This window comes from Lycium barbarum, chromosome 6 (genome assembly GCF_019175385.1).
Source record: "Lycium barbarum isolate Lr01 chromosome 6, ASM1917538v2, whole genome shotgun sequence".
In the NCBI taxonomy this organism is placed as follows: domain Eukaryota; kingdom Viridiplantae; phylum Streptophyta; class Magnoliopsida; order Solanales; family Solanaceae; genus Lycium; species Lycium barbarum.
In genome coordinates, this window is record NC_083342.1 from 127,002,622 (window position 1) to 127,016,488 (window position 13,867).

At 39.7% G+C, this 13,867-nt stretch overlaps 1 protein-coding gene across 1 annotated transcript; it reads left to right on the forward strand.

Annotated features, from left to right (window-relative positions):
- The first annotated feature begins 7,889 nt into the window (after window positions 1-7,889).
- LOC132600166 (vacuolar iron transporter homolog 4-like) lies at window positions 7,890-8,718 on the forward strand. Its single transcript, XM_060313264.1, has one exon. The coding sequence runs from the start codon at window positions 7,936-7,938 to the stop codon at window positions 8,566-8,568; it is 633 nt and encodes a 210-aa protein (XP_060169247.1). The 5' UTR covers window positions 7,890-7,935; the 3' UTR covers window positions 8,569-8,718.
- Window positions 8,719-13,867: the final 5,149 nt, after the last annotated feature.

Genomic DNA, 13,867 nt, shown 5'->3' on the forward strand with positions numbered 1-13,867 from the left:
TCCACCTGGACGCCATCAGCCCCAATAATATGTCCCAGAAATGCCACTGAAGATAACCAGAATTCACACTTAGAAAATTTAGCATATAATTCCTGGTGCCGAAGTGTGCCAAGTACCGTCCTCAAATGGTCCGCATGCTCTGCCTCTGACCGAGAATAAACCAGAATATCATCGATAAATACGATCACAAACATATCCAAGAACAGTCTGAATACCCGATTCATCAGGTCCATAAATACTGCTGGGGCATTTGTCAGCCCAAAAGACATAACTCTGAACTCATAGTGCCCATATCGGGTCCTGAATGCTGTCTTGGGAATATCAGCCTCTCGTACCCGTACCTGATGGTAACCCGATCGCAGGTCTATCTTCGAGAAGTACCTCGCACCCTGCAGCTGATCAAACAAATCATCAATCCTGGGGAGGGGATATTTATTCTTGATGGTTACCTTATTCAACTGCCGATAATCAATGCACATCCGCAGCGAGCCGTCTTTCTTCCTCACAAATAATACCGGAGCTCCCCAGGGTGACGCACTGGGCCGAATGAAACCCTTCTCCAATAAATCTCTCAGCTGCTCTTTCAATTCTTTCAGTTCTGCAGGTGCCATTCTGTACGGAGGAATAGAGATAGGCTGAGTGTCTGGCAACAGATCAATAGCAAACTCTATCTCCCGTTCGGGAGGAAGACCCGGAAGCTCATCTGGGAATACATCTACAAATTCATTAACCACTGGGACTGACTGAAGAGTCGGTGCCTCTGCCTCTAAATCATGAACACAGACCAGATGATAAATATACCCCTTTCTGATCATTTTATCAGCCTTGAGGTATGAAATAAACTTACCCCTCGGCGATACTGTATTACCTGCCCACTCTATAACTGGCTCCCCTGGGAATTGGAATCGGACTATCTTCTTTTGACAATCAACATTAGCATAGCAAGAAGCTAGCCAATCCATACCCATAATCACGTCAAACTCGATCATATCTAACTCTACCAAATCCGCCTTAGTGCAGCGGCCACAGATAATCACGGAACAATCTCTATAAATCTGACTGGCTATAACAGAATCCCCTACTGGTGTAGCTACCTCAAAAGGCTCTATCGGTTCGGATTCTATCCCAATTTTATCATCAACGAGTGGAGATATAAATGATAATGTAGAACCAGGATCAATCAATGCATACACATCACGAGAGAAAACCAGTAATATACCTGTGACGACATTAGGCGAAGCCTCCTGGTCCTGTCTGCTGGCTAAGGCATAAATGCGGTTCGAAGGACCGCTAGAACCCGAAGCTCCGCCACGACCCCTGCCGCGGCCTGCTGGTGCTGGAGTACCTCGCCCCGCAGGGCGCATCGCCACCGAGGCTGAAGATGAACCACCGGCTGACCCGGTAGACTGAGCTGAACTGCCTGTACCACCTCTAGCCGGACAGTCTCTCATCTGATGGCCCTGACGGCCGCACACAAAGCATGCACCCGTAGCTCGGAAACACTCTCCCGGGTGCTGTCTCCCACAGTAGGAACACAAAGGTCTGGGTGGCCTCATCTGACTGCTGGAACCTCTGTCCAACTGTGAGCAGCAACATCCCGTAGTCTATGCGAAGCCAACTCAACAGACTCAGTCTCTGAAGCCCTGACCAAATCTAGTGAGCGCCGCATCCCCCGAATAAAGTCATGGGGGTCCTCGTCGGGCTTAGACCCGTAAAACTCTGGAGGGCCACAAAATAGAAACTCTCGAACCCTCAGGCTGTCACGCCTATCGTCATCATCATCATCTCTCCGCCCGCGTCTGCGAGCCTGTCCCGCTACCAGAGTGGTCAATAACTGCACAGCCTCTCTCAGTGTCCTGTCCTCCGCCCCTGGCTGAGGAGCTGGAGGCGCGGGAGCTGGAGCCCCTGGAGCTAATGGTGAAGCGGCTCCAGACTCCTCTGACGATGAAGACGTAGCAGAGTCGGCTGGCCGGGACGTAATATCATGCATCATCTGAGCAAGGGTCCGAGTATCCTTCTGAGCTCGGCTGGTCTCTCCTACTACGCCCTTTTTCTTCTGGGCGGCCGTCGCCTTTTTCGGAGGCATCACTGAAAGAAAAACAACAACAGATCAGAACAGAATCATCCTAATAGCACAACTCTATCGCACGATCTAAGATTCAAAGAAAGGAAACATCCTAAATGTCCTGTAGCTTCCTGTTTATAGATGTGGTGCACAACACACCGATAAACAAGACTCTACTAGACACGGTCTGTAGACATTCCGAGGACAAACCGCTCTGATACCACTTCTGTCACGACCCAACCCCGTAGGCTGTGACTAGTGCCCGATCTGGGCACCCGAACCCATCTATCAAATATTATCTCAAATTCTATCAACTCATTCTAGTATATGGCGGAAGCCGACAAGACTTTATTTCAAATTTAGGTAATTTCCAGAAATTTCGGCAGAGTTTCCTTTGTTTTACGGACTATCCAATATACCCTGCACGCAGAAAATACCAACAAGAGCCACACAGGGCTAACCAAGCAATATATAAACATATGCGGACCGGCCGCCTCGGCGTATAGGATCGCCCAAACAACATATGCGGACCGGCCGCCTCGGCGTATGGGATCGCCCAAACGACATGTACATACATCCATACAGAAAGACCCTAACCCACAAACATGTCCACAGACCTCTAAACAGACCGACAGAATCATATGACGGGACAGGGCCCCGTCGTACCCATGAACGAATATATACAAATGCACTAATAAATATATATACCAAAAGTATAAGCTCCGGAAAGAGAGGAGCACTCCGAATAGCAGAAAGGGTGTCCTAAACAGGTGGATCACCAGGCTGTGCGTCTGTACCTGCGGGCATGAAACGCAGCCCCCGGAGAAGGGGGTCAGTACGAAATATGTACTGAGTATGCAAAGCAGAAGGTACAGAAATAAATCTGAATAATAATCGAATCAGATATATAGAAAATAATACATATCAAAATGTTTATTTCCAAAGTATAAATTATGCATAGGGCACTGGAAAATGTGGTCGCCCGCCTGTCGATGGCGCCACAACACAGCATAACACCAGAAAGTTTCAAATCTCTGAATCCCCGTCACACATCACAACACAGCATAACGCCAAACACAGCATAACGCCAAACATAAGTGGAACCCGGCCCTCGAGCGAGGAGCACGGTGAACCATAAACACAGCATAACACCGGAATGTATCAAAAAGCGCACGACAACAGAACCGGCCCGGGAACCGGCGAACGATATCATAGGGCACGAGCGGAGTAGTGAGGAATCATATGCATAAAATCATTATCATAAATCCAAAAGATAAGTAAAATAGTCATATTTGAAATCGGAACAATAATTACAACATTTTCTTCCCAAAGTTACCGAAATTACATAAAGGGCGTCGCGGGACCCACGGACGAGTATAGACCCGAACTGAGCCCGCCTATGAAAAACATACTCATTTTATATCATACAAACTCCTACGAAATTTCGAAGCAATCCGAGCTTTTCTGAGGAAGTTATGGGCGTTTGAACTTTTGGAATCGCTAAAGAACGAGCTTTGAAACCAAAAATCAACTTTCATGAAATCTTTACAAATTATAAACTCCGAGGATAAAAGGATCAATGTTATGGCATATGCGCCCAAGAATACCAAGGAAACAAATACGAATCATAGACAAGCTCGGATTTGCGAGAATAGAGTTTCCTAGAGGCTCGTATCATGGCCTACTTTAACTAAGGCATGCCAAAAGAAAGGTTACTTTACATACCTCGTACGCACTCCAAGCGAACCAATCTAAAGCTAATCCAAATCTACGCCTCGGGCTCCCCAAGGTCTACAAATACGCCAACGAATACCAAACATTAGCTAAGGGCACTTAAGCCATTCATTCCAACTATTCATTAAATTTTACAGAAAATTCGGCAGCATTTCCCCTATAAATAGGCCATCCCGAGAATTTAACTCGCTCAAAATCAACAACAACAACAACCAACCTAGCAACATCGATAATCAATTCGAAAGGCAAAATAACAATAGTAACTTTCTTTTACATCATTCAACAACTTTCCAACTATTCGTTTCAACGGCTTACATTCAAGCCACAATATAGCTCATACATTCAATTGTCAACCCGAATTCTTACCAACAACATTCAAGAACTTTCTAAACAGTTTACATAATTTTTCCAACAATCCAATAATTTAATCCAATGTGGCCGAAAACAGCCCCAAACCGAGAGCAGCCCCCTATGCCACACTTCTCAACTTCTATTCATGATTTGTGTCAACAATCCACAATGTAACGATATAATTCTCATAAATATACAAATTACGTCAAACGCACAATAAGCCTCAAATCAGTCCGCAACAATTCACCATATCATTTTGGGACATTAAACTCTCATTTCCAACATAAAAGTCATCACAACAACCATTAAAACGCTAAGCGACATTAGTGTTCTTTGGCATATAGCATGACTCATATTCATCTATCACTACACATATACATATATTGATGATTCTTAGCCATCCTACACACTACAACAATTTAACTCGCTGCAAGGAATTTATTCAACACCCAATCAAAATACCCATTTACACGGCTAACTTCAAACCCACCATATCTCACAAATTTCACCCATATTAACATACTGCAACAAGCATATAACACTCACAACTCATAAAACAAGAGAAATTCTTACCTTTCTTCTTCAATCCCACAAATAGTTAGGGTTTGTGATCTTGCCAAACGGATGATTTGATCGCCCCAACAACACTTCCACACTACTTAGGGACCTCAAAATAGTGGGTTTACACCAAAGAAATAATTTTGGGATGGCTTGAATTGGATTTGGTTTTTTTTTGTTCTTGGCCGTGTGGTTGAAGTTGTTCTTCAACTTCTTGCTCTTTTTTTTTTTTTTTTGATGGAATGGTAGAAAAGATGACTACTTGGTCATCTTTTGTGCTTATATGAATATTGTCCAAGTGTCCATGGCCCACACATGGGGTGGACCAATTAAAATTGGCCACACAATGTGTAGGACCAATTCCCATTTACATGGCCACCAAGGAAATTTTTTTTTTTTTTTGCACAACATTTTAATTCCAATTTTATGAATTGTAGTCCCAATTTTCCCTAAGTGTTCAATGCCATCAATTTCATACATGACTGATATCTCAAATTAAAATCAAATGGTCAAAAGTCCCGACTTCAAATCCCGGAATAATCTTGGCCTTAAATTATCATAGTTAATCCGGGTTGTTCCAATGTATAAAAATACGGGACGTAACAACCCGAACACCCTGGGCAAAATTTTTTTTATGTACATATATGAATTTTGAACACCCTAAAAAACGAGAGAAGAGGTTGGTTCAGTAATTTAGGGTGTTCAAAATTCACCTTGAGGTTCCAAGTTCAAATCTCAGTCACTATATTTTTATTTTTCAAACTCTCTCAGTGAAAATTTTAGATCCGCCACTGTTAACGACGGAAAAGATACCATTTATCCAAACGTCATATTCATCAGTACCACAAGTAACAACCATCCAAACAAGCTGTTAACAAACCCATAGCTTAACAGCCATCCAAACAAGCTGTTAACAAATCCATAGCTTTTCTTTGTTTCACTCCAAATTTGCAAAGATCTCTGTTTCCAGCTATTATCACGAGAGAAGCTAAATTACAATGCAATTAAGCAGTAAAAATCACGAAAAGAAAACACACAATAATTACGGTTTCCTTAATTTCACCCACCAAAAATCATCCGAGAAATAAGGGAGAGAGAACTTACAACAAATGGAAGAATTCGAAAGAGATGGAGAGACAAACTCCTCACCTCTTGGACAAGGTTCTAGAGTTTTGGTATTAAATACAACTACTATTCGAAATATTTAAGGAAATTAGTCGTAATAATTATTTTCTTGACCACATTAAATTTAATTGCTATAACAATATTTTAACTACTACTTATTGTGGTTAGTGAATAGCTTTTGAATAACACAAAAATATTACAACCATATAGTTATCATATTTTGAGATATCTTTTTTAAAAATATTTCTTTAATTCAAATTAAATATAATTTCTCTTCAATTCAAATTTTACTTCTAAGTGAGACAAGCAAGCTAGGTAAATTTGCTAGTATCAGCCGAGACTAGCTTTGCTGACCCCCTCAACTTCAGGACATAAATTGATGGCAAGTCTCTTGTCCTTACACTGAAATGAGAGATGGTACCATTTGCCTTAATTGAATTCTGCAGCCTTCTTATGCTCCATAATCCTAAATAGATTATAACGAGTAATTATAGTTCGTCATTGTGATGAAAAATCTGTTATATCTGAGTTCATTGAAGGACTTAAAACAAAATGCCAAAAGATCCCATCTTTTGCATCATTGCATGTAATGAATTTTAAACTTAAAGGAGCTTCAGTTTCCACCATGTAAAACTTCCAACCCTTTTATTTTCACATTTAATATCCAAAAGAATTCCCCATATCTAATTTTTTCAATCTAGGCCTAAAAGGACCAGGATAATCTCTATTAGATAGAAGGAAGAATGCAGAAACATTACGAAGTTGGTGTCCCCTATTGTATTTTAAAGTTATTATGGTCTAAACTCTAAAGTAGGTAAATTCATCTTCATTACAAAATAAATGATTAAATAAGTGAAGGGCTTGTGGCCTTTGTGGAAATAGCACACGTCTTGGTAATACTCTTATATATTTTGTGCTAACCTTAGTGTAGAAAGCACACTCCACTTAGTTTTATTTAATACTAACAACTAACAAGTATCTCCCATATCTCTATTCTAGCAAGTGCTTTCCTATGCAGCAATCCATCCTCACAAGTCACAACCTCCTTGTCCAAAGGTCAAAAAGCAATTTTCTGAATCCTCTAGCTTTCAAAATTAGGTCATTTTGAAGTACATACCACACATACACACACAAAAGAAGAAGCAAAAGGGGGGTAGAGAGCTAGAGCTTCGCCTACGGGTTCACAGAATCCAGTAATTTTGGCTCAAAGTATTTTAAAATTCACTTAATATGTATAAATAATTTATCAAGAACCCAGTAAGCTGCGTTTTTTAGAGTTCAGAACCTGTAAAACTCAGCCTCTGAGTGATCCTTATGACATCTGTCAATTATAAAGGCATTTAAAATTTTTGAGACACTGGCTAGAGAGTGTAACTAATTCTTACTTCAAAAAGGAGGGAATGATGCATATTTACACATAAAAAGAAATTAAATATAGTGAGAGTATTTCAAATCATAAAGTATTTACTATAATGAGCATGTGTTATAATTTTTCCAGTTATAGTGAAGTCTTGCAGAGTCTGCCAACAGGTGACTCGCCAACTATGGCTATTACCTCTGAGCCTTTGCATTATATGTTTTTTTCTAAGTTTATCAACATTTCTAACTTTCTTCCAATTTCAACTTTCTCAGAAGTAAACATGAATCGTGTATTGATTTTGAAAGATTTAAGTGATATCTGAATATAGAAATGGAAGACTTTAGTAAGCTGGCAATCAACAAGCACTATATGGTAGAGAGGTTTATAATTCTGTTTAACATGTCAGAAAGTTTGGTATATTTGGCTAATTAAAGAGCATGCACGAAAGTTGTAATAACCAATACCACCAAGAAGAAAGGGTATAACATACATAAATAAAAATTGATAGAGTGACTGTAGAATATCTGTTATTTGGGTCATTGAGTAGGTATTCTTTTTAGTGGATTCTGAAAAGATTCTGGTCTACAGTAAGACACTTTCTTAAGGCTCTTGATATAAAAACGAAGAGCTTTTAATCATCCAACTCTATAAATAACAAACACAGACTCTTCATTATACACCAACCTTGAAAGAAAACAATCCTCCTTTAGCTGACAGTTTCTCACAAGTTATAACTTTATTCATGGCTGCTCAAAATCATGTCCAAGTTACCATTCCCAAAGAAAATCAAGCCCCTGAAGAGGATTTTGACTACTCTCAAAGAGCACAGTGGGTTCGAGCCGCTGTGTTAGGAGCAAATGATGGATTAGTCTCAATTGCATCCTTGATGATGGGTGTCGGAGCTGTTCAAGAAAACGTTAAAACCATGATCATTACTGGATTTGCAGGTTTATTTGCCGGTGCTTGTAGCATGGCTATAGGAGAGTTTGTCTCTGTGTACTCTCAACTAGACATAGAGCGAGCTCAACTGAAGAGAGACAAAACAACAGGAGGACAGAACCAAGAATCCGAAGAAGGTGACAAGGAACAACTGCCAAATCCATTTCAGGCGGCCATAGCCTCGAGTGTTGCATTTTCATTGGGTGCCATTGTGCCTATTCTTGCTGCTGCATTCATAGCAGATCATAAGGTGAGGCTTTCTGTGATCGTGGCTGCGGTGAGCTTGGCATTGGTCGCATTTGGAGGAATTGGTGCTTTCTTGGGCAGAAGTCCTATGGTGAAATCTTGTGCTAGAGTTTTAATTGGTGGCTGGATGGCTATGGCCATTACCTTTGGCCTTACCAAGCTGATTGGCTCTACTGGCCTGGAGATGTGATCGAAACTTTATGTTCCTGTCTCTAGTCCTAGTTTAATCTCATCTGCTTAAGAAATCTGTACTAGAAAGTTGACTAAATACCCTTTGTATAATAATACCGTGAAGCAGTCTGTGAATTTGTATTGATCTTCCTACTGATAATATTAGCTATGTCACACAACCTTTTTGTCACGACCCAGCCCCGTGGGCCGCGACTGGCGCCCTACTTGGGCACCCAAACGGACATACAAACTAAATCATCATAGCAAGGCTTAACACGGATTTCATATTCATCATTTTTAAACAGAGTTGAGAACGAATATTATATTGCGCGATTGCGCGTACAAAACATCATATCAGAACCAGAAGAGGCGGCGGAATATACATCGCCGAACATATGCACATATATCAAAAAGCCGGCAAGGCTGTCAAATGTATCAAAAGCCGACAAGGCTATCAAATGGCACAACGGCCCAAAACACATATACAAATGCACGCCGACAAGACTGCCATATACATATACAAAATGCAAGCCGACGAGGCTGCCATAGCGAATAGGGACATATACACACATCTGTACAGAAGCAGGCACACACACCCACAAATACGTCTACAGACCTCTAAACAGACCAAACGGATCATATGGCGGAACAGGGCCCTGCCGTACCCCTAAACAAATATATACATATGCATCAAACAAGTATATATACCAAAATATATGCTCTGAAATGAGAAGAGCACTCCAAACAGCAGAAGAGTGTCCTAAACCGGTGGATCACCAAACTGTGCGTCTGTACCTGCGGGCATGAAACGCAACCCCCCGAAGAAAGGGGGTCAGTACGAAATATGTACTGAGTATGCAAAGCAGAAAATACAGAAACAAATCTGAGGCATAAACGAAATAGTAGTACAAAACATAAGTATAAATCCAACATATCAAAATTTGTTTACTTTCAAAAATATGTAAGTCATGCGTAGGGTACAAAAGAATATGGTCGCCCGCCCGTCGATGGCGCCATAACACAGCATAACACCAGAATGTTTCAAATCTCCGTATCCCCGTCACATATCACCTCACAACATAACGCCATACACAGCATAACACCAAATATATGTGGAACCCGACCCTCTTTTGCGAGTAGCTCGGTGAACCATAAACACAGCATAACTCCGGAGTATATCAAAATGCGCACGATAACAGAACCGGTCCGGGAACCGGCGAAAGATATAACAGAACGCACGAGCAGAGTCATGAGTAACCATATGCATAAAATCATTATCATAGACTCAAATATAAGTAAATGACCATACTTGAAATTCGAAATGACAATTATACCAAATTCTTTCAAAAGTCGTCTGAATTACATAAAGGAAAGTCGCGGGACCCACGGACGGGTATCGACCCGAGTCGGGCTCGCCTATGGAAAACATACTTATCATATGCCATCCAAACTTCTACAAAAATGTGGAAGCAATCCGAGCCTTTCTGTGAAAGCTGGCGTTCACAAATTTCGAAATTCTTTAAAGTGAAACCTTTTTATGCAAAGTTCGGAAAGCGATTATTTCAAAGACATAATGGTTCATATTTCATCAAATCATACATAAGAGTGCCAAGGAATATTTATAAGGCTCATAACATGCTCGGATTTCGAATCTTAGAATTTTCCTCAAGGCTTATAATCAATCCTATTGAAAACTAAGGCATGCCAAAAGAAAGAAGGGTTGCGCTTTACATACCTCGAACGCACTTCCAAGATAGCCAATCTAAAGTTAATCCAAATCTACGCCTCGGGCTCCCCAAGGTCTACAATTACGCCAACGAATACCAATCATTAGCTAAGGGCACTTAAACCATTCATTCCAAACTAATCATTAAATTCTACAGAAAATTCGGCAGCACTTCCCCTGTAAATAGGCCATCCCGAGAATTTATCTCGCTCAAAATCAACAACAACAACCACAATAACCAACCTAGTAACATTGATAACCAATTCGAAAGGCAAAATAATAATAGTAACTCTCTTTTACATCATTCAAAAACTTTCATAAATTCAACTCGACGACTTACCTTCAAGCCAACATCGATGCTTATATATTTAAATACTAACCCGAATCCATACCAACAATACTTAAAGACATTCTAAGCAATTCATACAACATTTCCAACAATCCAAAAAATTTCCCTTCCTTTCCACATAATGTAACTCTTCCATTCTAACTTCACACCATCCAACTAATATCAACATTTTTCCATATTCATTAACTAACTCAAGATTACCCAAACATATTTCAATAACATTTTAAACAATATCCAAGGATTCGAACCATTCCGCCCATTTCCATATTCCATTCGAAACTTCTACAATTGCAACGAAACTACCAAATCGCATTGTTTTCTTCCAAATTCATTAATAACAACCATAGTTCACATTTAGCATCTTACTTTCATAATTGCATAAAAATTATATAAAAATCACATAATTTCTCATAACAACATACAACCAATTTCAACACCAACTCAACTCGTTAACCCTTTATCTACGTCATCAATGTCACAACGACACCTCTAACAAGCTAAATAAATTTTAATTCACCATTCTCTTTCATTACTATGGCTCACGGCCACACTCCTCTTCACACACCCACACGACCTCTATAAAGTTTCTAACCATTAATTTCCTTCATTCTCATCACATAACCCATGATAACAACAACAATAATCATATGAACATGATCATACCCTCAATCCTTTCAATTTAGCAAGGATAGCAATATGTCCATAAAACAACACAACTTTAAATTTAACCATTTAATTCCTACATAATGCTACTAAAATCAATTCCTCATTCTTACTCAAAACACCCCACTTACACGGCGCAATTTATAATTCAACATCAACATACATAACCCGTTTGTATTCAACACACATCTACCGAGCTATACAAGTCTAAACTACCTCCAAAACATGTAGAAAAGAATTAAATCTTACCTTAGAGACAAGCTCTAATTTTTCACCATGAAATGTCTTCAAGAAAGCCATGGCCGTGAGTTACCATGGCTACCATGAGCTCCATCTTTTTCCTCCTCTTGATCTTCAAATCTCTCCAATTAATTGTGTAGAAGGGGGCAAAAATGGGCTGGCCGTGAACAGTGGCGCCGCCCGTGAACAGTGGCGCCGCCCGTGAACAGTGGCCGTGAACAGTGGCCGAACCCCTCTCTCTAGGCTTGAGAGCCCCTCTCTCTAAAACCTAATTTGCAAGATTAATTGTAGTGTAGTCATCCACTTATGCATTATATAATCTTTACAAAGTGGACATGTGTCAATTTTCATGACATGTGTCCATCTTTATTCAAGGCCAACCAAATCTCGCCACATGTCGTGGGGCCACTTTCGATAATTAAATTAATTCCTAATCTCCAATATTAATATTTTTATGCTAAATAAAATTTATAAGCAATTTTTGTGATAATCAAAGTTGAAAATTAAAAGCTCTTATTTCATGTCCGAAAATAATTCCGCCTTTAACTTGAGTCGATTTGCTTGCGGATAATTCGTCGTATAACTGTACGGGGTATAACACTTTTACTTTTTCACAATATGTCAGGCATCATCTACTAACGTAATCTAACATTTCATTGAAGCTAAACTCATCAAACTACGCCTCATTCTCAAATATAGTTGGGGTTCACTATATGAATCTTTTCTGTAACTACTTTGTGCCGATCATGCCCACGTCCCAATAAATTCATCACTAAGTCTATCCATCGTGATTTGATTATTCCTACCTGGCTGTCTGCTTACCTCAACACTATCTTTTTCCGAACTTGGGTCTGGCCATGCTCCTCGAACCTTGGTGGAGTTAAAGTTTCATCAAAGCACAATAAGAGTATGAAGCAAAGAGTAAAGGATTAGAGAAGAGGGAGGCAGGAAAAATATATGCGCCTAGGATTTAAGCACATAAATCAACTGCAGTCCCAAACACGGTCTGAAGAATCTTTCAACTTTGATGTTAATGTTTACTTCTATGAGTGACAAGCTATGAAAAGTAGTTACTATCTGACAAAAAGTCGCTCGCTAAACCCCTCAAGACATACAATAATGGCAGGTCCTAATTACCCTCATTGCAATGGCTTGAATTGCAGCCTTCTTATACCCCATCCTAGTAGAGTATAACGACTTACTATTGTTCGTCATTATGATGTGAAATCTGTTATACATATCATGAGATCCATTGAAGGACACAAAATACAATGAATTTACGCTATGTGCATTGACATTGTAGGAAAGTTTTATGTTATTAGGTAAAGATGACCTAGTAACTCTTCGTACAAAGCCTCATAATGTATATGGGCAGCCCGGTGCACTAAGCTCCCGCAATGCTCCGGTCCTTTTCCGGACCACAAGTGGTCTATTGTACGCAGCCTGCATTTCTGTAAGAGACTATTTCCACGGCTCGAACTAGTTACGCCAAGGATAATAATGTGTTATAAGAGGTTAAATTGCATTTTACACTATCAATATATATAACTTTAATTCAAAACACACTGCTAAGGAAAAAGAAGAGACTTTTCTCTTGAAATGCAATGAGTTACGAACTTTAACCATGTGAGAACCGGAACTCTTCTGTGTTTACATTTCCAAAAGACTTCCACATATCTCAATTGTCAAATCTTGAGATGGTCTATCAGCCATGGACAAATATCTGTTTGATATAAGAAAGAGTGCAGAAATATTGTGAAGTTGGTGTTCGTTAGTGGAATTTAAGTTTTAGGGTCTAAAGAGAAAATTTTATCTTCATTTGGATCAGATAAGACCAAAAAAGTTTAAAAAATTGAAGAGCTTGTGGCCTTTGTGTGAATGGCACACTTCTTGGTATAGTCTAATATTTTGCTTTAGCTTTTAGTGGCCAAAGCACGTTGCACCCAAGTTTATATATTGCTAAAATATCTCCATGTCTCTGTTCAAACAAGTGCTTTCCTATACAGCAATGCATCTCACAAACTCCATCTTGTAAAGGTCAAAAAGCCATCTTTAAGGCTTTTAGCCTCCAAAATTAGGCCATTTTGAAGTACATAAAAAAAGGTAATCAGAACGATGGTATGTGATTTATTCCAAGAATATGTAGTGTAATGTCCAATACCATCAAGAGGAAAAAAGGTTATATCTATAAAGCTTCAATAAAAAGAAGAGAAAATAGATAATGTTGAGATTCTTCTTCTTTCAACGAATTACTAACCCAATCTTCCAGGACTTTTGACAGGACAAATTAGATACTGTAATGTTTAGGGGGAAGACAGAAAACTACCTGGAAAAGATGAA

Bases quoted from the DNA above. Each gene is read 5' to 3' on its own strand.
- LOC132600166 (XM_060313264.1), top strand. From the start codon at position 7,936: ATGGCTGCTCAAAATCATGTCCAAGTTACCATTCCCAAAGAAAATCAA.